The sequence below is a fragment of the Tachypleus tridentatus genome, chromosome 6, assembly GCF_004210375.1.
Source record: "Tachypleus tridentatus isolate NWPU-2018 chromosome 6, ASM421037v1, whole genome shotgun sequence".
Taxonomy (NCBI): Eukaryota; Metazoa; Arthropoda; class Merostomata; order Xiphosura; family Limulidae; genus Tachypleus; species Tachypleus tridentatus.
In genome coordinates this window covers 113500774-113527631 of record NC_134830.1, presented here as the reverse complement: position 1 = coordinate 113527631, position 26858 = coordinate 113500774, and the positions used below count along the sequence as shown (strand labels likewise).

Here is a 26858-nt window from a genome sequence, read left to right as displayed (position 1 = left end):
TCTGATTGGTTTCAAAATGGCATCTGATCCGATTTTCTCTTGTACATTTACAGGAACAATAATTATTCTCACAACAATGATCGTAACTGAAAGAAATATAGGAAAATGTTGTCAATTAAGTGGTATTTATTAATTAAATTATCAGATACATAATTATGAATTACGCATACGAGGTTGGCCAAGGAAGTTGATGCCGTGGTATGTATTGGCATTATCGTATGTAAAGGGTCTAGTACGATCTGGTGGTTAAAGCGCTCCAATCTCAGTCTAAGGGTCATGGATTCGAATCACCGTCACCAAACATGCTAACCCTTTCAGCCGTGGTGGCGTTATAATGTATCGTTCAATTTAGCTTTGGTGGTGAGTGGTGTTGACTATCTGCCTTCTCTCTCGTCTATCATTGCTAAATTAAGAACAGCTAGCACAGATAGCCCTCTGGTAGCTTTGCGCGACATTCAAACCAAACTGCATATAAGGAAACTGTGTGATATATTATCTGACACATCTGCTTCACAACTTTAAACAGTTTGCAGAAATACTTTATGTGCATTGTTCATATCTAAATATTATGTGTTATAAATACCAACATTCTGTATTAATTTTCTCACATGTTTCTACCGCTGATGTGTCAAATGTGCTATAGTACAGCTATACTCATTTAGCTAGCTTGCATCATCATACTTACAGTGTCTAAGCTTCTTATTAATACTGACAAGTCCCTCTGCACGTTTCTTACTTCCATATTGTTATAATTTATTGACAACAAATGAGTAGCTCCCAGAACTAGTGTATCTATGTGGTTTCCAAAGTTTAATCTGTTTCCTCATCCATTCCTACATATTTGTTTTTATTGACAGCGATAACAGTTTTCACTCTACTTATTCGCTCACACGTATCATTTTATCAATATCATCGTGTCATCATTGTCGATTTTGTCAGGAGGGTCTGTGTTGATCTTGAATGCCTTTATCACATCTTCTTAAGCCATCCACGTACTATGCGCTGTTTTTCCAGTTTTTCTCTAAATACTGACATCTGTAGGGTGAAAAGAAGTTATGAAAAAGATAAATTAAAAATTTTCTATATCCAAGGTCCTTTGTATTTCACAGGCTGGAAAGTGGCACAAATCCTTTCCAGTTTGATATCCGTTAAGTTCAGTCGTTTGAAAAATTAAAAAAAACACAAAAAAAAACACATACATATGCTCATAATTCTTATTGTTGCTATTTTTGATTCTCTTTTTACTGCATATTCCAGATGAGCTATCATTCTACTGTCAACCTCTTTCTGATGACCGTCGTTGTTGTTCCTAGGGATTTACATAATACAATGTTTCCGCAGGTAGTTTCCAATATTTATCTTTGTCTATCAAATTCATATCATAAGCTACAACTTCAAACATCTCTGTTGTGTGGCCATTCAGAAAATTCTGCTAATTTCCGAGAGTATTGCTAGAACCACCTGCACATCTTCTTACATATTTCCCCTTTTTGTTCATCCTTCTGCTTCTCAAGTGTTCTTCACATATGTATCCCACACTAAATCCCTACTGTGAACTTGACGAATCTGTCACTGTGTATGAGTCAAGAACAGTAATTCAAGGACGCAGAAGATTCACAACAGTAGGTCCACCTAGAATTTTCATGTTGATATGTGTTCTAACATTTGCTAGCTCACACATATTTTTACACATTTACCGTATTTCCTATATATAAGTTTTCTTCATCACTTAATGTTGAAGAAGATATATGGTTTCATCCATGAAAAATTAATCTAAGTTGCTTTTTCTGGATTGTCAAGTAACATACAATCTGAAAGATGAGGAACACTTATTATTTAGGTTGAGGGCCCGGCATAGCCAGGTGTGTTAAGGCGTTCGACTTGTAATCCTAAGGTCACGGGTTCGAATCCTTGTCGCGCCAAACATGCTCACCTGTGGGGGCGTTATAATGTAACGGTCAGTCCCACTATTCGTTGGTAGAAGAGTAACTCAAAGAGTTGGCGTTGGGTGGTAATGACTACCTGCATTTCCTTTAGTCTTACACTGCTAAATTAGGGACGGCTAGCACAGGTAGCCCTCGAGTACCTTTGCACGAAATTTAAAAACAAACAATTTAGGTTGGAAATCTTCTGTTGTGCAACTGACGAACTTCTAGGTGATGATGATTTGAAGACTATTAACTAGGTTATTTTGATAAATTCAAATATTGACTTTTTATCTTTTTACCAACTTTTTCTTATTCCTTACGCTTTCCTGTTTCTGCTACCGATTTTTCGGGAATGGAAGAGTTGCTTTCAAGTACTCCATTCTGGTTCTGTCTCGAACATATTCTGATTTTCGAAACTCTTCTATCAGCTATTTCTGGCAATGCTACTGTCAGTATGTGGAGAACTACTGACCATTGTCTCACATCACAAATACCATAGTATTATTTTTGTTCATGTATCTGGATGATTGCTATCATTAAATCTCTCCTGTTGGAACAGCGGTAAGTCCACGAATCAGGGATTCGATTCATTTCGTTGGACACAGCAGATAGCCCTATGTGGCTTTGCTGTAAAATAAAATACAAACACACACGCACTATCCTTAAAACTTTGGTTAAAGTCTTACGCACTACAAAGTTTCCTTTTGTGATTCCTACTAAATTTCTGGGTTCATATAATCAGGTTTCTTCATATCACAAATATCCACGGGCAGTTTTCGAGCGTAACACAAAAACCCATGGAACACTTCTTGACAGGATATCTGTGTATATTCTATAGTTCCCTTTAATGGTGGATAAAATAAATAAAAATACAGTAGTAATTCTAACTAATCTGTATGCCTGCATAATTTCTACTTGAAAATGTCACGAAATTCCCTTTCATTTCTTTCTTATTTGATTCCACTGATGTTTCACGAAAAAGTTACAAATGGATCCCTGGCTGGACAAAAGTAGGTAGCAACGATAAAAACAAACAAGTTACAGAAGAATAAGTTATTTAGTAAAATAATGAGTATTTAGCCCTCATTCTTATATTTTTTGAAATTTTGACTTTTAACGATTGGTAAGTTAGTATAAATAGATAATATAGCGTTTAGCTTCTTCTTCTTTTTTTTCTTTTATCAATTTTGCATATATTCTAGACCATATACGAGCATCTAAGAAGCTTTCCTTATTCCACATTGAGAAATTTACACTTTCTTCACGAACCAGAAGTTCTACAACTTTGCCTTGCCCTCACCTAATGTGTAAAATCGTCTGCTATAGTCTGAGAAAAAAGCATATATTTGACATATGTACAAAAACAGCAGTTATTAAAAAAAAAAACAGTATAAACATTGTTTGTAAAGTGTTAATATTCAACTAAATCCAGGTTATGTATTGAAAAAAGTTAACAAATAAACAAGAATATAAAAATATAGGATTGAAACTTTAATACATATATAAAGTAAAATTAACATCGATAAAAAACTGTGTTTGTACTTTTCAGGCCGTAGAAGTGTTCAGCTACGTTGGTGGATACATTGGAATCTGGTTAGGTGTCTCACTTGTTACTCTGTGGGAATTCCTCGAGAGACTAATTCTTCTTCTGCAGTTTATACTTCAAAATTTATGTTGTAAACTTGCAGGGTGCTCACAGGTGAAACCAAAACATAAGAGTACCGTTATACAAATGACGACCCACTAAAACAACATTTTTTTGTACATTTTTGTTTGGAGATGTGCGATATCATTCATGATCAATGGTTCTCTAACATCGTATGATGGTAAAATACACAAATAAAAGGGGGGTTAACTCACTCGTATAATAGCAATTCATTCTCTACTACTACATTTCAGGTTTCGAAAGAAATATATATATATTCTCTCGAATTTTTCTCATTAACTTTTAAAATACTATTGCATGTCATATACAATTTATATAATCTTACATTTCTATAAAATTTAACATTTCGACGTTAATTGTGGAGCTTAAAAACTAATTTTTGTGGTGAAATGTGTACTGAATGGCACCGCTTCTCTAGGTTTATTTTACACTGTTTTAAGTTGCTGTTTTCTTCAAAAAATGTTAATATCAAATTCATTCAGTGGCTGATTTAATTTTTATCTTTTATTAAGAATAAACTTCTATATATTCTGCTTTAAAAACAAAGAGATTGTGTCATGTACTAGTAAGTGATGAGTGTATAAAAATGTTGTTAATTTACGGGAAATATCACAAGGAAATACCTATTACACTGTCAGTGTTTTCACGACAGATTAATTTATGGAAAGCAAATTATTCATATAAATATTTCCATTGATATAAAAGAAGAAATCACATTATAAGTTACCCATCTTTCTCCATTAAATTCGTTCCGCAACACCCAATTTGTTGCTAATTTATTATTACTGTTTAATAGTTCAGATATACGACGCCAGGAGTACAATATAATGACCATAAATAAAATGCTCCAAATGCACATAATGACTTTAAGTCCTCACTAAAATACTTTGTACAATACATTGTTTATTGTGTACAGTGGTTTTTAAAGAAGCGATTTTTTATTCAAATGCTAGCTAGTAACAAGAATTGTGAATAATCCAGCTAGCGGAACTGAACTGGCGAAAAGGTTTTATATGTACAAATCAGTGCTTCTTTAGTTAACATCAATTTCTTTATTACTTTACATTTGAAATAAAAAAAAATCATGTATTGTCTCAAAAAATAGTATTTTTAAACAGTTCTCACATTTGCCCTGTATTCAATTTTGTGGAACTTCAGCTTGAACGACTCATAAATTCAAGACTTCTTGAGACTGGTGTATACTATTAATAATAGAAGATATTTGGAGAAGACATATAGTTGAGATATATATTGCTGAAAACCTGCGGAAGGGTCTCTCTTACCCCTTCAGTTTGTAAAATGGTCTTCTAAGACATCTGAACTATGTCAATTAAAAACATACATAGGATATAAAGTGTAATGACAAAACAATTCTTGGTACACATTTAAGTCCACAGCAGCATTACCAAAAACCATAGATAATGAAATGAATGTTCTTTCTAACTGGTTGAAGTGACTGAATGATGTATTCACCATCTTCTTCAGCAGGTTATGGTTTACTTTCGCCATCTCATCTGACATTTTGATAATGTCCATTATTAACTCCATCACCTTCGTGATTTTTGCCATTAAGACCACCAATTTACAATTGTTTAAATACTATATCGGACAACTAGTTTATTTGCGGTGCCATATCAACTACTCTGCAGGTGTTCACCTACAAATAAAACATCCTCACCGTACTGTACACCTTCCAAGTGTTTACTAGAAAGTCATCCTTGAAAATATATCCTATAATAATTTGAAAGTGGCCTCCTCCTACAAATGCGCCATCTTGGAGAAGATTTCCATCATGTTTCGCTGTTAAGATGACTTCCACTAAAGCGCCACCTGGTAATCATGACCACCGTGATTCCCATATTGGAGTAAGAGAAGGATGATTTTAGAAATATTGTACAGAAGTAGCCAAAGGAAGAAGAAGAATATAAGCTATCTGAATCTAACCCAACCCTTTTACAGAAGAAAGTTGAAGAATATTAGCTATCTGAATCTAACCCAACCCTTTTACAGAAGAAAGTTGAAGAATATTAGCTATCTGAATCTAACCCAACCCTTTTACAGAAGAAAGTTGAAGAATATTAGCTATCTGAATCTAACCCAACCCTTTAACGGAAGAAAGTTGAAGGTCGTAATTTTCTTGACTTTCAACTGCTTTTAGGTCACAATCAAATACCTTTACTGGTGTACGTATTGACGATTTAGCAATACAGTTCTCCTGTGTCTTCTCCATCTAGTAAAAACAAGGAGGTAAAGAAACTGGAATGTTTAGGAAAAAAACAGGAAATTCAGGAGTATTTAGTGAAATTCCAAACCCATAACCTACACCGTAAGGTTTCTTTCTAAACATTGTTTGGTGTACGTATTATTAATATCATAAAATATTTCAAAAGCGAAATGCACGAACACGATGATACTTTTATAGATGCATACTACTGTACTTGAATATTTAAGACTCATTAGTATCACACAGCTATAAGACTACACTTTGTATGAAATGTTTAAACATTGTATGACACTACTTTTGTAACCAAATAAAGGCGCAGATAAAAATAGTGTTTCTAGATAAACAAAATTATACAGTGAGTGTTCTAGGGCGTTATAATAAATATTGTCAATACTAAAACATTGTCAACGTGTGTGTTTATGATGACTAAGGGTTACACGCTCGATTCGCGCAAGGGCATTTAGGTAAGAGTAATAAAGGGACATTCCCGAGATATTTTCTGAAACAAATGTGTATTAACTTATTACACACGAGAGCTGGAATGAGTAGTAGTCATGATGTGTCCATAATCTGTTCAACAACTAATTGATTACGATGTTTATTACTCGCAAACGAGAATAGAGCGATGGGTTTGAACGAAACACTAAACAGTGCAAGTTATGTAGCACATTTTTATTAGAATGGTTATTAAGAAAGTGTGTCCACGCAGACTTACTGAAGTAATATTTACGTCTAGAGCCATCGATGCAATATTCATGGAGAATACCCAACATATTAGTTTATCTGAAATGAGAATCAATGTAATAAATTATAGCTTTACAGCAACAAGGAAGCAACAGACTGAAACGTACAAGTTAAAAAATGAAGCTAAGATCTCCTCTGAAAAGAAACAAAAGAAAAACACGTGATGTTTAAGGATCCGATTCCAAACACATCCAAGTTACGCAAGTTATACAACTAAAGTTAGCCTGTTTATCCAATATCAAATTAAATATTTGATAACAACACCTTTGGGTCCCCGTTACGTAGATCAGATCTTATTTCATTGAAACTGTTTTTGCCTTATAAGCTTTCGAAAGATGGCATATGCTACATGTATCTAAAGTCTTATTGTAAGATCTCTCTCAGTAAAGCCACCCTCATTCTTTGTGGCTTAGCGGTAATTTAATCAAGTTTCGATACTCGTAGTAGGCATAGCACCGATAGCTTATTGTGTAGTTTTATGCTTAACAAAACAAAACAAACAGTATTATTTGTTCAAGGTTATTTATTCAAAGCGTTTCTGTAATAAAAGGAATAACTTGATGTATATAGAATATATATGTTTTTTTCTAATCCAATTAATATTGTCTCTCATTATTACAGTGAGTGGTATGTCTGCGGACTCACACCGCTAGAAACGGTATTTTCATACCCGTGCGAGCAGGTTACAGGTAGCCCATTGTGTAGCTTTGTGCTTAATTTCAAACAAACAAATAAATTAATATTAATATTGTAAGGGTGTATGTGTACTCCATCATAGTGGCAAAAGCCCAATACAACTGGTGTTTGTTGTGTTTTATTATTGCTTTTTTTTTCTCCTAGAATATGGAGTTTGCTTTTTCTTATGTCACCTATCAAAAAGATTAAGTTTCATTTCTCGAACGTCAACCATTAATCAGAGTTTGGGTCCAGTATGGGCAGATGATGAGAGTGCTCAACTCTCAATCTGAGGGTTACAGATTCGAATCCCCATCCCACTCACCTTGCTCTCCCTTTCATTTATGGGTGCGTTATAATCTTATGATCAATCCCCCTATTCATTTGTAAAAGAGTAGTCCACGTGTCTGTGGTGGGTGGTGATGACTAAATGCCTTCTCTCTAGTCTTTCACTGCTAAATTAAAGACGATTAGTGCAGATAGCCCTCATGTAGCTTTACACGAAATCCGAAACAAACTACACTAACAAGATTATCAAATTCCGCTTTTTACATCGTTTAAATTCTTAGCTTTGTTTTTATAATTTAATCTGGTAAAGTTCTTAACTTTAGTTTTCATTACTGGTCCCACTGCTGACGTACAATTCTAGAAACCAGATTTCGATACCCGTGGTGGGCAGAACACAGATAGCTCATTGTGTAGTTTTCTGATTAACTACAAAGAATTTCCATACTGTTAAATAGTATTTTTTTTCTCGAACATCATATCTTCAGGATTTAAAATTTGTTCAAAAACATCCACCAGGTGCTATTTTCGAACCACAACAAAAAATACAAAATTGCAAACAAATCAACTTTAGTTTTTAAAGGTATGTTGCTTTTAATATAGCAATATCTATAAGGAAAATGTCAAAAAAAACTTCTCAACTAAAGCCGCAAATTTTCATGCTATCTCTTTGGATCTATTCTACAAAACCGAAGAAATAAATTATACATGATGTAATTTACTGTCAACACAAAGTCAACCAGCATATTGTGAAGGGGCAGGGAGTAAAACAAAAGACAAATTGTTGGAACTTAGGTAGAACTATGTACTGGTGTTTCATTCTGGGTAATGATAAAGGTATATGATTGTTGTGGACATATTGCGAATTTTCAATAATACCTGAAGCTGCTTTCCACTGAATTATATTTTCAAGTGAAAATATGCTTTTGAGACAAATTTTTGGAAAGGACTTCAGCATTTAATAAATATTTTAATACATATTTAATTCATATTTTAATACATATTTTAATACATATTTTAGCTGAATATCTATAAAAATTTTCGATTTTTTCACACTTTTATTAAATTAATATTGAAAAACTCGAAAACGATTATTGTTGTTAATAATATTCTCACCAAAATCATGTCCGTCAGGGGGATTATTTCGAGAACATCAAACAGATGACTTATAAATAGAATATATACTATAAACAATCGTTTATATTTTTGCTTCGTTTCTTTCTTAAGATGAAATATTGTTAAGTTTACGGACTTACAGTGTTGAAATGAAGACTTCGAATCTCAGCGGTGATCATTACAGTTACATTTACTTAGCCTTTAACTACACAGTGGAAGTGACCATAAACTTAACTTCGAGATGACCATTACGTACACAATGGAAATAACATTTGCAGTCTGACCTATTTATCACACAACGACGCAAAAATAACCATTACTGTACCAACTGACTAATATTCAACCACACAACGGAGATAGTCACTATAGCACCCTAACTAACCTATAACTACATGTTAAAGATAACCCCAAAATACCACACCCTGTAACCCGAGCACTCTCGAAAGGTGAATCTTTCTTTTTCAGATACAAACTAGAAAACCCTGAAAAAAAAAAAAAAGCGAACCTCAGTTATCTTTTAATCTGAAGATAATGGTTGTGGTTTCATTCTCGATTCTTTGGAAGCAAGATATCGAATGCGTTTTAGATTATTTTCGGACAGTGCTACCCACGGGTTATCTGCACGAGTAGTCCCTGATGCTGAAGTGATAAATCAGAAGGTTTGTTATTAAGCACAAAGCTACACAATAGGTTATCCGTGTTGTACCTACCACTGGTATCGAAGAGTACTAACCACTAACTCTTGGATTATTCTTTCCTGGTCGAATGGCGAAATTTCACTCTTATAAAGCACCCATAGCCCCAAAACCACGGAGCAAGACTTACTTTTACGGTTTTAAAGAAGAGAGTAATGTTTGTTTTATACCTAAGGAATTAGTTATATCGTTCAGAACTTAATAAATGTTTCCAACATTTAATGAAAGAAGTTATTTTTATGTAAACCATTTATTTTTAGAATTGGAGTTAAAATATCTTTTCCTGCAAAATGATATGTTTCTAATACATTAACTGAAATAAATGAATATTATACTCTAACAAAATACCCTTCACATTTCTGGATGAACACCTGTTGGAAACTAAAAAGAAATTAATCGTATTTAAATAATTTAAAAAATAGATGAACGTGTTCCAAAATTACTTTTCATAAGAAACAAAGTTAAAATCAAAACAATAAATGAATTAATTTTAGAGAATTTTTTATTAATTTATAAAGGGCTATTAAACCATAATAATGCATCGTTACTTTATTTTTTTTTGTTTTGAATTTCGCGCAAAGCTACACGAAAGCTATCTGCGCTAACCGTCCCTAATTAGCAGTGTAAGACTAGAGAGAAGGCAGCTAGTATTATCACCCACCGCCAACCCTTAGGCTACTCTTTTACCAACAAATAGTGTGATTGACCTTCACATTATAACGCCCTCACGGCTGAACGGGCGAGCATGTTTGGTGCGACGGGGATTCGAACCGGCGATCCTCAGGTTACGAGTCGAACGCCTTAACCCACCTCGCCATGCCGGGCCTTGTTGCTTTAAAATAGATATTTTGGTTTGAAATTAGCATACGTTTAATTTGTTTCATATTTTGTTTTTATGCATACTAGGTAGTTACTTTTATATTTAACTGAATTTAGTTTAAATTTGAATACGTTTTCTACTTTTTTGGGCAAAGTATTATTTGATCACTAATTTTAAACGTGTGGTCTTCGATCATCTTTGTATACCTGCGCAATTTATCATAATATAGTTAATTAGCGTATCCCAATCGAATCTATAATACCAATTGCCAGTTTTAAATACAAATAACCCATTGCACCTCTCATTAATAATTATAAAATTTCATTGATAATTTAAAATTAGATTAAGATGAGTGTAGATTGTCAGGCATACACGACTGGTTTAATTTAGTTGTTTTTAGAAGCGATAGTTAACGCAAGTTTGTTTATGTAACTGTGAGTAAATTGTCAATTGTTGTATTATTACGTCATATTACTAAACCTTTTAATTTTATCGAATATTATTACACCATATCTCGTAGTGTATGGAAAGTTCTAGGCCTCAGTGTCCAAAATGTAGTTCAAGTAAAACAAAGTTAGTGTGAGATATAATCACATTGTTCTAAATTATATGTTTGGGAATTTACACATGAGAGCGTATAGTATCGATTTCTAAAGTGAAATTATCGCATATTGCATTATAACAGCAGAGAAGAAACATTTTTATATTCAATTGTATTCTAAAGTAAATGAATAAACCTGTGTGAACTTTTTACGGAAATACAGAATCTAAAGCTCAGGATAAAGCTGTGGTAACCAACAGTGTAACGCAAGTTAAGTTATTACCGAACGTGTTCTAATAACAGAGCGAAAAAGAATAATTCGTCTTATCAACTATGTTCTAAAGTAACTGAAACAACCTGTATAAACTTTGACAAAACTAGACGATTATTTAAAGAAAGAAATAAAAAGTTGTGGATACAACTGTGGTAATTTACAGTGAACGAACAGCTGTATATTCGTTTTACTTGTTTTAATACATTATTTTCAATAAAATGGAAAGTGTGCTGTTTGTTTATTGTTGGAATTCATTATCAGCAAGTCACTGGTATCCACTGTAAAGAATATGGCCCACACACGTGTAAAAATCTGATACTAAGTTGTTTTTGTACAAATAATTTTAAAGGTCTTTTTCATAAACACGTGACTACTAGAAACTTGTAAACTGGAGAAGATGAAGTACTTTGTAAAATGTTACCAAAAGTTTCTAAAGTAAATTTGTTAAAACAAGAAAATGTGTTATTACCTGGTGTGTGTTTTCTTAAAGTGACACCGAGGGAGGCCCGGCATGGCCAAGCGTGTTAAGGCGTGCGACTCGTAATCTGAGGGTCGCGGGTTCGCATCCCCGTCGCGCCAAACATGCTCGCCCTTTCAGCCGTGGGGGCGTTATAATGTGACGGTCAAACCCACTATTTGTTGGTAAAAGAGTAGCCCAAGAGTTGGCGGTGGGTGGTGATGACTAGCTGCCTTCCCTCTAGTCTTACACTGCTAAATTAGGGACGGCTAGCATAGATATCCCTCGAGTAGCTTTGTGCGAAATTCAAAACAAACAAACAAACAAGACACCGAGGGAAACCAAACTCCTGATTTTACCGGTGTTAATCCGTAAACTTACTGCTGTCCCACAAAGTTATTAGACAGGTAATGCCAAAAAACGTCGTTTTTTGTTGTTGTTACTCTCAATATAGTAATACAATTTAGGTAGAAAAAAATTAAAAATGCTTCTTTTATAATTAATAAATTCATATTCAATGGGTCTCAACGTGACCAATTTTTTAAGTTTATAACTTTTTTTATAATAGATACAATCACTCTGAAATGACTTTCTTTAAATTTCATTTTATTTCAGTATTTTAAACCATAGTTAGTTTGTTTTTTACGGAAGGTATTTTAAAATTACAAAGTCAGTGCCTATTTCTCAACAAAAATAATCCTTTTATTCTGTACTGTAATTCTTAATGTAAAGAACTCGTCCACACTTACAAAAATATTTCAGGGCGGTTAAAAGCTGAAGGTCTTTATATCACTAGAACAAGGTTTACAAGCTCATTTTGTGAAGATTATACTGATATTTCTACCTAAAACTAGGCATTAGCAACAGGTTAAAGTAATACTTGTGATACATAACGCTGTTATCGAGTGACAAACGGAAGAATGAAACCTTCTTGTCTACACATTTTAACAAAATAAAAATTCGTAATAATAATGGTCACAATCAGCAAAAAATATTTCAATGAAGTTATTGCTCAGTTAGTGGCATAATCTCTTCTTGTAATCTTGACGTATCTGATGTTTATCCAACAAGACTTTATGTTTCTTAGTTCTCAGCAAGGAAGTAAATACTTAGGATTGAAATTATATATAGTTTTTGCTTTCAATTTAAACAAATATTCCACGATTTTTCCCAGCTGACTAGTTTCCACAGGTGTTAGATCTCCATTATCAGCTAATATATATTAAAAAATACATGCCCGTCCTATGACGTGAAATAATGATTAAATTTTCTTCTCAAAGTTTTATTTAAATAAACGTTTTCCAAAAAATAATTATAACCTGGTAAAAATATGTACACGTAGAATAGTCATCCTATTTCTAACATTTCACAAAATCATTTTTTATGTATATTCAGTCGTCTATTTTAAGCATTGCTAGATTAGAATTTTGATTTGTGTATATTTTTAAGGTCAAATTTTCTTTTTGCTAAATTTTTATAGATCGAAACAAGTGAAAGAACTGATTCTCAAAGACATATTCTAACTTCAGTCAACTGCAACTTATTAATTGTGATGGTAAAGACCGAATTTTACTATGAATTTGGGGATCACCTTTTTGGGCTGTCTTCTTGTGTTTGACTTTGAGCATGAAGAAACTTGTTTTAATTTCTGCATTTTCAAAAGTGAAATGTGCTGCGGGGTATTATAGTGTTGTCACCGAGGCTTTCGATTGGACAAAATTTAGTGATGTACGTCAACGTGTCTCCTTGAACAATAAACAAATGTCGTAAGAAATTTCAATTAATGATTACAATTTTTATGCATTAGGCAATACCAAGCGTGAGTTGTCGATACATCCGATTCGATTCTATTACTCATCACGACCTCTCCCTCCTTAACCTTAAATCTAATTACATGCCAAATGTAGTGCACTGTCCGTTTTATATACATATATATGTCTCGATCTTTTTTTAAAGACAAACTTGTTAGTCCCCGGAGAAGGTACCTTCGTTTTGCGCAAGTTGCGCGTCCATTTACACAGTAACGGCTGAGATTTCGGCATAGAGAACAGTCGACTTTTCGTTTTTATAAAAGGAAATTCACTTTTGATTAAAGTTTATTTTTTATCCTTTAGACCATATTAAGCTTCAGGTTGTCATAATAACTACTTAAGTACCACCATCCCATTTCCTCAGTCATAATCCATTGATTTAGGAAAGTCACGATTACCTTGTTATTAACTGTCAGAATTCCCCTTCACTATTTTATGAAAAGGTATTTTACAGTAGTATCTTTTGAGAAAAAAAAAATTAATACATTCACACAAATTCTTTCCAATTCCATCCATATTGTTAACACTATCCCAGCTAATCTTTTCTAATGCTAGGTGTAGCCTAATGGATGGGACCAGACTTGAATCCCCGGGGTCGATGGTTTGTTTCCTAGAAAAACCACCGAGCCAACTGTCACCAAACCCGACACATAATCGTAAGGCCTTCTTAGGAATAACATAAGTGAATTAGCAGTCATATCTGATCCAATTACTATGTGGGAAAATATTGCATCACCCAACTTTTTTCACTTTTCTTGGTTCTTGTAATTTTTTTAAAATGAGATTTCGTATTTTTCAAGTGTAAAATGGTTACGGATACTGTGGTGCAAGCTCACTTATTTTTCAGTCACTTAAAGACATATGCGTATCTTTATTAATAAACCAAGTGTCAAATGTTTTACAGCAGATGATCAAAAAATACTTTGGAAATATAAAAATGTTTTCTGAACAAGAAAACATTAAATGAAAGAGGAGGAAAACCAAAGGTTTAAAGACAATGTCACTAAAGAAATTGACGAAAAACGTTAACAGAGTCCGTTTTTTGTGTTAATATTTGGTTATGCCTCCTACGGCGTTGATAAATGCTTGACATCACTGCAGTACAGAGTGCAAAAGGAACTGAATGTAAGCAGCAGTGAGTTCATGATGCCACATATGAATTAGGGCTTCCTGCAGTCCTAAGGCGCTTCTCGGTTTCTCCAACTTTCCAGTAATTTTTGATAGTGCTATAATCTAGACTGTTGCCTGGCCAGTGTAGTGTTTTGATCCTGTCCCTTCAAAGATAGTCTTTCACCCGAATTAATGAGATGATACATTAAAATTATTTTTTTAAATTTAATTTTTACTGCACAGAGTACATAAATATTATCATCCTTTTTAGTCATATGGCAAGGATCAGACTCATCCTGAAATGTGCACAGTGCTGTTCAGCTCCAAAGTGATTCCAAATTGTTGGCTTTAAATGGAACTTGAGGATCTTGATGTACTTGTCAGCACTTACCTTTCACAAAATACAGATTTCCCACAACCTGGCTATACATGCATCCCCATGTCACACAACCATTCGGATGCTTCACAGTTGCATTCACACATACTGGATGAAATTCTTCTCCATGTCAACGTGATACAAAATGCTTCCTACGAGATCTCTCTGCTCTGCTTCAGTCAAGACATCATGTTCTTTGGCCCAGCCAAGTCTCACCTTTCCCATCTTGTTGGTGAAGAGAGGTTTATTTCTTGACCATGCATCCAGATTGAACATGGGTGAGATCAGACATGATGACAAGAAGCCTTGAAATTTCCTGCCATGTTCTTTTGAAATTTGTGGATGACAGTTGACAATTCTGCAAGCTGATGTATCTTAGAACACAATAATCAGCTACTTTTGCTGCTCCACACAGCCAGCCTCTCTATACCTCTGCAGCATGTGGCTCACAATAGACTGATTAAATTTAATTATTCTAGTAATGTACCTTGTCGAACGTCCCTACTTTCTCAAAAAAATAATGACTATTTTTTTTCCCATGGAGTTAACTGGTAACCATCAGTAAGAACCTTCATTTATAATAAAAAACAAAATGCTACTACAATTTTCAGACAGCCTATAAAGCTGTTAACATAATAATTCCATGGTACCACATTACAAATGAAACACATTCTTACTTACATGCATTAGGGCCTTAAAACAGATTATGATTTGGAAGAAAAAGTGAAAAAAAAAGAAAAAAAGAGTGATGTAATAAATTCTCCTCACTAGATGTTTTTCCTTGCACTAAATACATTGTTAAACCACAAGTTTTTTTTTTTAATGGCTGCTCCCAAATTATGAGAAATCTGTCAATCTTTACCTTCACTGGATACATCTGAAATGGTTACATAACATTCCAGGTAGGTTAAAAAACAACTGAACCAAAATTGAAACAACATCTTTTAATATGCCCTGTACAAATCAAAAACTGATTCCCTGAAAAGTTATCTTGCAAGATTACAAATCTTCGTATACAAATTCACAAGCCTAGTGAATATAGTGCAAATAAAAAAATGATAAAATTATTAGAGTTAGAGAAACACGCACACATACAAATTTTAAAGAATGAACTGATTTAGGAGAAATATACAATCTCCTTACATCATACTGTGAGATTAAATTTGAAAAATATAAAGCAATTTATTTAAACCTTGGGTTAAGTAACTTGACAGTCAAGATTAGCACATTCACCCTCTCATGTTGTATGGAAAGGATTAAGGAAGTGAATTTAACATAAATATACTACTATTTCTGACTTGTTAATAACACTATGAGTAATGCATAGAGGTTTACAAATACTGTAATCTGTTTTACTCTATTAAGCAGTGAAAGTGTAAAATCTACTCACTTTGATAAAATTAACTAATAGTAGGTTCATGGTTAAATACAAGCTCTATCTAAAATAATATGGCAAATTCCACCTGCTACAAAAAAACAAACATGAAAAAAAATAACTTTTTAAAGTGATTAATGATAGGTAACTGTACAGTTATAAGCCTGATACATGTGCTTTTAACATAGAAACTATTTACTATCAACAAAGTTAAGATACTAACTGACATAATGCAGCTTGTATATTCTTCAAAATTCTCCTAAGTTTAATTAATGAACAGATAATGCAATAAGTAGTTCTGATGATTAATACATAAAATTACAATATCCAGTTTCACTCAACAAATTACTAAGTATTGCACCCTAAAACAATTTCAGCACACAGCTGTAATGAAGTTAAACAAATAATTAGCCATAAATTACTAATAATCTTATCTCCGACACTTAATAAAAGACATTTAAATGTGTTTGATTTGTAAATGTAAAAGTGTTAGATATATTTTTAAAAAAATCGGATTTTGTAAAATATTGCTTGAAGTTGCAACTATTTCCAAGAGCAAAACAAATTTACTGACGAATTTAAGACATAAGACGTTGTACATATCAGTCCAAAAATTGCAGAACAACAAATATTAAAATAATTTAATGAGACTCACAATTAAAAAAGTTATGAGCATACACAGGCTCTTCAGTTATACACAAGACTTAAATTCTGCATGTGAATCTTATAAAAAAAATTCCAAATTTTTTTAAAACTTCATAAATTTTTTTCTTGTTCAAAGGATAAAAATCAGTTCTATGTTATTTTGTTCAGGTCTTAGATATTTCAAAAATACTTTTGAAACTGATTTGATTTTTTTTCCCCACATAGTTGCAATTCTGTTTACAGAAGAAATCAAAAGCTACAACCTCTCTCTCTCTTCACACTACTTAGATAATTAATATTTCACTTTTACTTTTTATTGTTTCACCAGTAAAAACCTAAATGCCCCTAGAGAATGATAAGACACTTAGAATGTTTTGTTAGGTTTTTGTTTCTTCCTGAAGAAGATTCAGTAGACTCTAATCATCAAATGAAACTTTTTTTTGACAAGTTTAACAGATTAAAATATCAAAAACATAGTAATTTTGTTTGTTGAATTTTGAGCAAAATTACTTGAGGTCCAGCAGCATTACTCATCCATAATCTTTTATGTGGTAGAAACAAGAAAAGACAGCTAGTGAACACCTCCCACTCCCAACTCTTCACCTCATATTGGGATGCGATTACCACTTTTATAATGCACACGAGGACCCAAAGTCCAAAAGTTTTTCTTTTGGCAGTTACAACGTGTGAAACACAAATCCTTAGATTCATAGTCTAACATACTAACCATTGGGCCAACCTCAGCCCAACTTCACAATATACTAACAATCTCAAAGATAAAAAAACAAGAAAACACTACAATATTTCATTTTTTTTTTTATCCTACAAGTCAATTTTTGTGATATCACATCCAATAATTTCATAATTCCATTCTACACTCCAACTAGTTATTTTTCTTATATTAAAAAGCATGTAAAAAATGAAATACAACAAACAATACAATAAGCAAATACTAAGTGCTGTAACTATCTACATACAAATTTATAGTATATGCATGCTTGGTTGTTTGTGTCTACATACAAGTATTTACATTATTCAAACTAATATACAATAGCATGATTTACATAGACTAACAGTTTGTGTTATATAAGCAGACTAGTATGTAGCAAGGAAAGAAAAAATCTAGTATTAGTTAGTTCACAATATATGATTCTTTGTCTCACACAAGTTGTCTGGGAGTTTCTTTTTAGCTATTTAAATTAAATCTGGGAGCATTGAATACAAAGTGTATTGCAATTGAAAGTTGTACCAAGACTGATGTTGGCCCTTGAGGTATAGAAGACTGAAGACTATACTTGCAATAATAATAATAATAAACCAACTTAATTTTAATAACTCAAAAATTATTTTTTTTCATTGTTTTAAATACAATAAAAAGTGCAACGAGAAGAGCATGTACGGTTCAACTTGCAAATTTGTGAGTTATTACACAGTGAAACCATGTTAAAAAATAATTGAAATTGTAACTGTTGCACATATTTTCAGCATTTATCAACGGAGTAATGAAACATTTGAGAAGCAACACAATAATGCAGCATCATTAAAAAAAATTAAAATGTATATATAAATACCTATGAATCTCAGCTATATGAGTAAACCTTAGGATATTAATTCATTATTTAAATCAATGATTTCAGGAAAACAAAAAACACCTCAAAATCAATAGCTGAAATAATTCTAATCCTCATGTTACTAAATCCATACAGCAAATAAACAATTATTATTTTAACACTTCATTAATCTTATTTACTTATGAATAACCCAGTCATTTACACATAAATCCTTTTGTTTCCATTGGTATACATTGCCACAAAATAAACTTCCTTTTTTTGTGTGATTATAGCTATTTAGTAATACCTCATGAACAAAAAAAAATGTTTCTAACTAAAACATATATATTTAACAAAATGAATTTTGTGAGTAAAATATAAAAAAGCACAATACAAGCCTAACATGTTTCCAACACAACTCTAAATGTTTTGAAACTTTTATGAACATGTAAATACAAACCATTTCTAAAGTAAATATAAATACAAACAAAACAGTTCATTCTAGCTAAAGCTGAGAGCCATTTAAAGTAATGTCTTCTTAAAAACAAATATAATCCAATTCTACACTAACTGCAATCACCTCAGGTTAAAGGTAAAGTAAAGCACCAAATTTTATTCTTTTTTTTTTGGTTAGTGTTATAAACACGAACTCCTTTAGTTTATGAACATAATGATAATAATCAAAATTCAGTAATACATATTTTCTCATTCAAAAATTGTTTTAAGCTTCAAAGGGTAAATTTTTGAATAAAAAAAGTTTTCACTAAATGTTTTAGCACATATTTATCCTAAAAGGATTTTTTATTACATAATAATCAGGATGGAAAATATTGAGCAAGGACTTAACTGGTATAATAACGATTTTTTAACAATTACCTCCAGCCACTAGTTTAAAAAGTTTTATACCATTCTAACTTTCTAAAATTCATGTTTCTTTGTCAAAAGCAGTAATTAAATCTTTAATAGAATTTCTCATTAGCATGTTAGAAACCTCTTATAAAACAGGAAAATGCAACTTTGAAAAAAAAAGACATACCTAGCCAACAACTATTTCTCTGTCTCTTGTTAAATATTTATTGAAGATTAATGGACTGGCACAAATAACACCATCTGTTACAAATTTCACGTAATAAACAAAAATTGCAAGCGAAACAAGAGCCTTTTAATCAATTTTTTTAATGTTTTCAAGCATCTGTTTCTCCCCTCAGTCGAAGTCTTGCAAAATCTTCAAAAATTATGTCATCATCCTGGTCTGCTAGTCCACCGCTTTGTTCACTAAAATAAACACAACATGATTACTTTAGCAGTTACACATAGAGAGAGTTAACTCATACCATATGGGTACTTTTTTTTCTGCACATCACAACCTTTACAAATAGGTACAGTCAAAATTTAATTAAACTACTTTATTATTAATCTATATGAATAAACTTGGTAACAAAACAGTTAATAAATCAAATTTTAATACAAGGTTAAGTTTTCAATTCTATGAAGAATATTTTTAAAATGCTTCAAACTCCTGTTCTATAAAAATTAACATTTACTCTCTCGGTCTCTTTCCTTCCCTAATTTATTTAACACCACTCCAAGTAGTACATAAGTTAACGTAAAGTACTCATTATAACAATTATTTCTCAAGCGAAGCACAATTTTTATAATCTTCAATCTTATTTGTTTATAGAGTAATAAACTAAAAAATACCACCCACATGTCACACCCTCTTTTTCACATACTTTTCCAGTATTTAACAATACATCACTTATAACCAACAAAAAGCCAAAGTTTATTTTATCAAATTAAACCTTATTAACAACTGTCTCTAAAGAGAATTGTCTATTCTGTTTTTGGTTCAAACTTTATTACCATTACAATAATGAGTTCAGCTTAATTTTTAATGTCTCTTATCATAAAGTTAGAAACCCCCAAAAAATTAAGATAATTGTAGGGCATTGTCAGCTTTTAAAGTGTTATTACTCTATGTTCTAAGGTACATTATTTAATTAAATAAAAACATTCAGTGTATCATTAGGATAAAAAAGTAGATTTAAGTTTCATCAGTAAATGACAGCAAAAAACAACAAACATACAGGTAATTTTTTGCTTTTCATGTAGTCTTTATTTAATATTATAAAAGTAACTAAAATGTAAAAGTTATAAACTTACTAGATTACACAAATAAAATAAAAGATTAGAAAAATTATTCACAAGATATGCTTGTGAGCAGCTCAATACATCACATAATTTGATATGGGAATGTGAACTGTATATTCCCTAAGTGATTTACAACTTGTGTGGAGGGATTATTAGTTTGAAATAGTTCAAAGATCAATAAACTTAAGTATAAATAGATGTACACTGTTATGATCTTTTAGCTACTTAACAACTATGATCTCCTGTTACAATTTACAGTCATTATAAAAAGGAAAAAGAGTAATTTAGATTTATTTCCTAATTTTTTTATTGTGGTTATGAGGTTCAAATTGACCAACCCTACATAAATTCATGGTAAAGAAAATATAAAGTTTTTCTGAAACAAAAATGTTTGCTTCTTATTTAGGAGATTTTAGAGATTATACAATGAAATTTAACAGCTTTCAGATGAAGAAAAATAATTTTAATCACAACATGCACTTGGAGCAGCCAACAGAGTTTGACTCCATAAATTCACAGAGAAAAGTTCAGTAGAAATATTTACTTAGCAACTATCTTTTTGTATAGAAAAGACTTTTAATGTTTACTAATAGTCTATGAAGGTATGCAAACATTATCAACATTTATAATACAACTAATCTCATGGTTTATCTGGTCCATTGTCAAAGAGTTATCTAAATAACTCTTATCACTGTATATCAATAAATTTGGCATTGCAATGTAGTTTATAACTCTTATCATAATATGTTTTAATTTCTTATTTCAAGATAAAATATTTTAAAAAATGCTAAATATACTTTATTTGTTTTGTATGGTATTTCTTCTTGTCCTATTGCTCTGTTTATATTTTATTATGCCCACCATACAATGAGTATAGTGGTTATCAAATTAGAAACTCAAATTTAAGAGTTTTACAAGCCTACAATAGTAGCCATTATCCACTATTCACACTTTTGAAACCTTTTGTCGTCTACTCATGCCTGAATTTCTTAAGACTTAAGTAAATGTTTATAAACAAAAGAAAAGAGCACTTTCCAAAAAACTCAAATCTGAGAGTTATTTGTAATTAGCTTGAAGGGGAAATTTGGATGTCTGTTCATTAAAATTATTACTACAAAACATATATGAGGTTTTTTTTAACCCACATATAGCTTAGTTTTAAAGCTATGATGGTTTTAGGAAAAGCAGTAGAGTAATTTCGTAATTTTGTGGTATTCTAAAATTTGAAATTTACAAAAAAAATTTGTTTTCTTCCTCCACATGAAAGAATCAAGAAGCCTTACATCAAGGAAAAGTAAGAACTACATGCAGGCATAAGTCAATTCCATAATATCACAAGTACTAGAAATCATTTTCTATAGAGGCTTTAGTTATTGTTCAACGTTTTAAGAAAAAAATAAAAATAAATACTAAGCATTTATGAGCAAATACTAATAATATATAACACACACACACACACACACACACACACATTCATAAGCACTTATACACTTTGTTCACCTATACTTCTAAGATAAAAGCCACCCTAGGGATATAACTAATATCTAAATACCAAACTTATTGGATTGGTTCAGACTTTGTACAGAGCAATATCATAAACTACTGAACTGTAAACAAGCCAATACATCTTCTCCCACAGTGTTCTTAGAGTTAGATTACAATAACCTATGTGGGAAATTATATAGTTTATGTGACATAATAAAATTGTCACATAAACTATATAATTTCAGAAGTGTTTGTCCACTGCTAACAGTAGAATAAATACAAAAAGCATATATGAATAAGGTAGAAGTAAACATTGTCAGAGGAAGAACTTTATGGTTAATACTAAAAGGAATAGCACAGTACTACTCACTTTATGTCACATTTTTTATCTTTAAGTTTTTTATGGTGGTTATGAGATCTGTTAAACTGAGAGACCTCATACAGAGTTAAGATAGAAAGGATAACAGATAAAATACAAAGTTTATCTGGAACAAAAAAGTTAGACCTATATTGAAGAGGTTTAAGAAATTACACAAATGAAACCTGAAAATTTCAGACTGAAAAGTATTTTTAACCTTAGCACAAGAATCACTTTACATACAAAACAACTGATATTGTGACTTCATATATTTATGAACAAACATTTAGTAAAAATATTTAGTTTGATTTTTTTGTCTACAGAAGACTTGTAATGATTACTAAAAGCTTAAAACATTTTGTGAAGACACACAAAACAAGTTAAAAGTTATAGTATGGAAACTGTGATGGGTACACTTGTGAAAGAGTTAATAAATATGAAAGAGGTAATTAAGATAAATTATCCCTTGGATAAAATATTACATCCTGTATAATTATTATCATTATTACAACAACCATAGTTACGTATAACTACAAATTGTAGATACTTAAGAAAAAATATTCTAAAAGGTTAATACACAATAATAACATTGTAACATACGTTTCCAATTGAATGAGATTAGTGTCAGCAGGAACTGTTTTATCATTCTGAACATCTGATCCCTGAACTGGATTAACAGGTGTGTCTTGTGTCTCCTCTGGTTTTGGATTCATTAGGACAAATGGAAGTTCTGCAATTACATCCCTGTTAAAAACAAAACAAAAAAAAACTTTAAATGCAACCAGATGAAAAACAACTTGCTAGCCATATTAAGTCATTGCTGACTAAAAAAACAACTTTAAACTGAAAAACAGAATACCTGTTAAATAAAAAAAAATTCATTGTCTATTTTCCACAACCTTGGAAACATTAATGTTGGAACATAGTGTTGAAAGTATTAAGGTAACTAATGGGTACAAGTGCTGAGCACTTTAAAAATGGAAAAAATAGGTTATGGCAAAATACATTAGAAAAATATTGTGAAGTCTGGGGTTCAGCTGTGTGCTTGTTCATACAAGGGGATTTATTAATCTCAAAGTTATTCATATAAGGAGAAAGCTTTGTTCAAATTTCATGCTCTGATAATTCTTTCAGTAATATCACATACTGAAAAAAGTTAATATGTAATTAATCATAAGTTCATAATAATTCAATCTAATGAAATGATGTATTATTTTTCCCAAGATAAACATAGGAGAAAATTTTGAAATTCCATGTTCTGATAATTCTTTCAAGAAATATCACATACTAAACAAGTTAATAGGTAATTAATTAAGTCCATGATAATTTAACCTAATAAAATAATGTTTTTTCCTAAGACAACTACACGAAGAAATTTTGTAAAAACATCAAAATAAAAATGTTAGGGCATATATCAATCTTCTCACTATTCAAATTTTATATATTACTTATTATGAATGGAAAGAAACTTGCTAGATATTTTTGTATGAAAGTTTAGTTTTAGAATGTTATGAATGCTACAAATGTGTTATCTGTACACAGTTACCTCTAATTGCCAGGTAATAGATTAGAGTTCCTTATGGTAGCTGGTTAACAGCACCCACCACTACTACCTGTTGGGCTATTCTTGTTTGTTTGAACAACAGAAGTTTACCAACACTTGTACACTGTATCCATATCCCCAAAACACAAGTGCATTTTTGCAGTAATAAGTTGTGAACCATTTGTTTCACCCACACTAACAAACAGGCCCTGCCCAATGCATTGCACAAAAAAGTGAAAGAGGGTAAACACAAAAACTGGTAATATACAATACAGATTTAAAACTATAGTCAATCACAATTTGTTTTCCTTATGGTTAAAATTAACATTTTTTTCCCCTTCTCATTTTCCATCTCCTGCTAAGTGTTAACAACTAACACAGTCCTTCAAATGGTTTAATGTTTATGAAAGATAATCAATTAAAAAATGGTAAAAACTTAAAATTTACAACAAAGAGTAGTATAATTTTTTTAGAAAAGTTTAAATTCTTAAATTTTAGAAATGATGTCACAATGATGTGCACAAAAACTACCAAGATATTAAAATATTATAATACTGTCTTCTTTTCCCTAAAACTATTTTTATAAAGATTTACCCCGACTATAAACATTAAAAAACAGAGTGTGCAATGTCTGAAACATTGACCTAATGAGTGGAGTTCAAAGTGCATATGCCACATTTTACCCTACACTGTTTTATCAACAGTTCATGGTAAAGAAGAGCACATAAAATAAACAGTGATACTGAAAAAAACTAGATACACGTTTGAGAGGTTCTTAATGTTATGTAAACTGTATAATGGACAAAATGATTTTTATTATTTCAAATGACACTTCAACCTGCTACAGTCTGAATCAGATTAATGTCTTCTACTAAACTTATGTAGATAACTGTAGTGAATTTGGAATTATAGTCAACAATCCTTCTCCACTATGGGAGCTTTATGGAACTAGTTAAGGTGAACCAAAACATTATATCTCAAAGATGAGCTTTATAGAAAAAAATAGAAGCAAAAAAAAAAGAAAAGGGATTGGAAGCAAAGTATACATAAAAACACTGAAGATTATTTCTAAACAAATAATATGAAAGCTTAGATTTAAAAAAGAAAATCTGAAATGACAGAAGTTTTACAATTTATTTGTGAAGCCAGTAAACATAAAAATAACTATTATTACTCTCAGTTATCTGTCAGAACCAGATCTAATTTCACTCCACACAGAAGTGTTGCCTTTAGTCAATTTCATTACCTGTCTCTGATCAATTTATTACTCCATACATAGACTAACCATTTTTAGTTTAATTACTTTGCCTTCAAAACAGTACTCTCTTATAACAAGAATTCTAAGCAAAACAACCTACCCTCCAAGTGGACCCAGGCATAACTTCACCTTCACTTTATACTGGACAATGATTCCCAAGTTTTCTTTTTGGTCCAGATCTGTAATTCTGTTCAGAAATAAAAATATCAGATAATGGAAGTACATATAATCAGTCTACTTTATTTTCTACAGGCTTCAAACATTACATTCATCTTTCTTTTTTCAGGGAAGCTGAGTTTGGTTAAGTTGATGTATAACCTTATGTCCAAACAAAGGCAGTGGCTGGCTAGAACAAAACTACTTTTAAAAACTGGCTTAGAAATTAAATAAACCACTGAAATGATAAATAATTATTAGATTACAGAAACACAATTGTGAAATTTTTAAACAATCAAGTTTTAGTAAGCAACAACCAAGTAATTGCAAACCACATTCAAAGCCAGTTAACTTCCTACTATCATTACAGGTTCAGTCACATGGACCAAACACGAAACCATTTTGTGCTTGCTATAGTTCTCATACCATAGCTTTTAATACAGTGTATCTTAACAAAATTTTGTGGACTTCTAGTAAACATCAAAAGCTGTTTGTACACAAAAAAATAAAAGTTTTTAATGAATATGCAGATATACACTTTTTCTATATACAAGTCCAAGTGCTAAGTGATTTGCATGTCAAAATTAAAAAAAGTTTTTTTATCTCAAAAATCTTGAATTTTATTAATATATCTTCTAAATAAATTTTAAAACTTTTTTTTCCAGTAAAACTAAAATGAATGCACTTATGTACAACTGATAATGGGAGAAGTGACATAGAAGACTACATCCTTAAAAGTGATAGAACTTCACTGCAGAAAGTGACACAGCAGACAGTGTAGCAAACTGACAACTACATAGAATGGAGTTGGAAAGATATAAGATATAGGTTGGACCTGACTGAGGTGAATCTTGAAAAAGACACCTAATTTCTGAAAGTATCAAGTGTGATGTAAAAAGGACTTCTCCAAGTTGATCAACCAGCCCACCTAAGCAGCTTGGAGAAAGGACTTTTGAGTATAACTGGCTAAGTTCTGTTTGGAATGAGCCAGAAGTAGCCAGTCACCCATGTAAGAATCAAAATACAGTCCTGGGGGGATGAAAACATAGAGCAAGTACTCTATAAACCTAACAAAAAATGAAAAAAGCTAGCCTGAAAGGTAGAGCAAAAAATTGGGAAAACCATTCCTTGATGGGCAATCCAAAGATAAGAACAAGAACATACCAAGATGGTGAAATGAAATAGGCCATAGACCTAGTGAAAATTCCCACCAAAGAGTGAGGTAAGGTACCATAGTGAAATGAGGGAGGTGAACAAATAAGTGGGACAGAATGATAATGAGCCTCCAGTCAGTGGTCTTCTGTGGAATGACAAGCAAACATATGAGAGTAAAACCCTGAAGAGAGGAGTGGAACAGGTTTGATAGCCTGTTAGGTGAGAAGGTCCCATAACACCTCTGACAGATGCTGGTAAGTTATGGGAACCTGAGAAAAAGAGAAAGAAACCAGTACCTTAGATGAGGGACAAGAGGCAAGAAATGGAATTTCAATTTCCTCTCACAAAATCTGAAAATCCAGACATTGGTGGTGAAAGGATACCACTGATAAACAAAGGCCTAAAGTCAAGTTCCCATCAGACCCAAACACAGCAGGTAGTCACCAGAACTGTTGGCAAA

At 31.8% G+C, this 26858-nt stretch overlaps 2 protein-coding genes across 5 annotated transcripts in view; one reads left to right on the top strand and one right to left on the bottom strand.

Annotated features, from left to right (window-relative positions):
- Window positions 1–7229, top strand: part of LOC143253345 (epithelial sodium channel subunit beta-like) — a 29481-nt gene extending 22252 nt beyond the window's left edge. For both annotated transcript variants that reach the window (XM_076507075.1, XM_076507076.1), the window contains one exon: window positions 3478–7229. In XM_076507075.1, the coding sequence (XP_076363190.1) occupies window positions 3478–3675 (198 nt within the window). In that variant the 3' untranslated portion in view covers window positions 3676–7229. The remainder of the gene's footprint in view (window positions 1–3477) is intronic.
- Window positions 7230–15651: 8422 nt separating this feature from the next.
- Window positions 15652–26858, bottom strand: part of LOC143253343 (arrestin red cell-like) — a 51459-nt gene continuing 40252 nt past the window's right edge. For all 3 annotated transcript variants that reach the window (XM_076507072.1, XM_076507074.1, XM_076507073.1), the window contains exons 11-13: window positions 25188–25274; window positions 22887–23030; window positions 15652–19567 (exon numbers count right to left, since the gene is read on the bottom strand). In XM_076507072.1, the coding sequence (XP_076363187.1) occupies window positions 19477–19567; window positions 22887–23030; window positions 25188–25274 (322 nt within the window). In that variant the 3' untranslated portion in view covers window positions 15652–19476. The remainder of the gene's footprint in view (window positions 19568–22886; window positions 23031–25187; window positions 25275–26858) is intronic.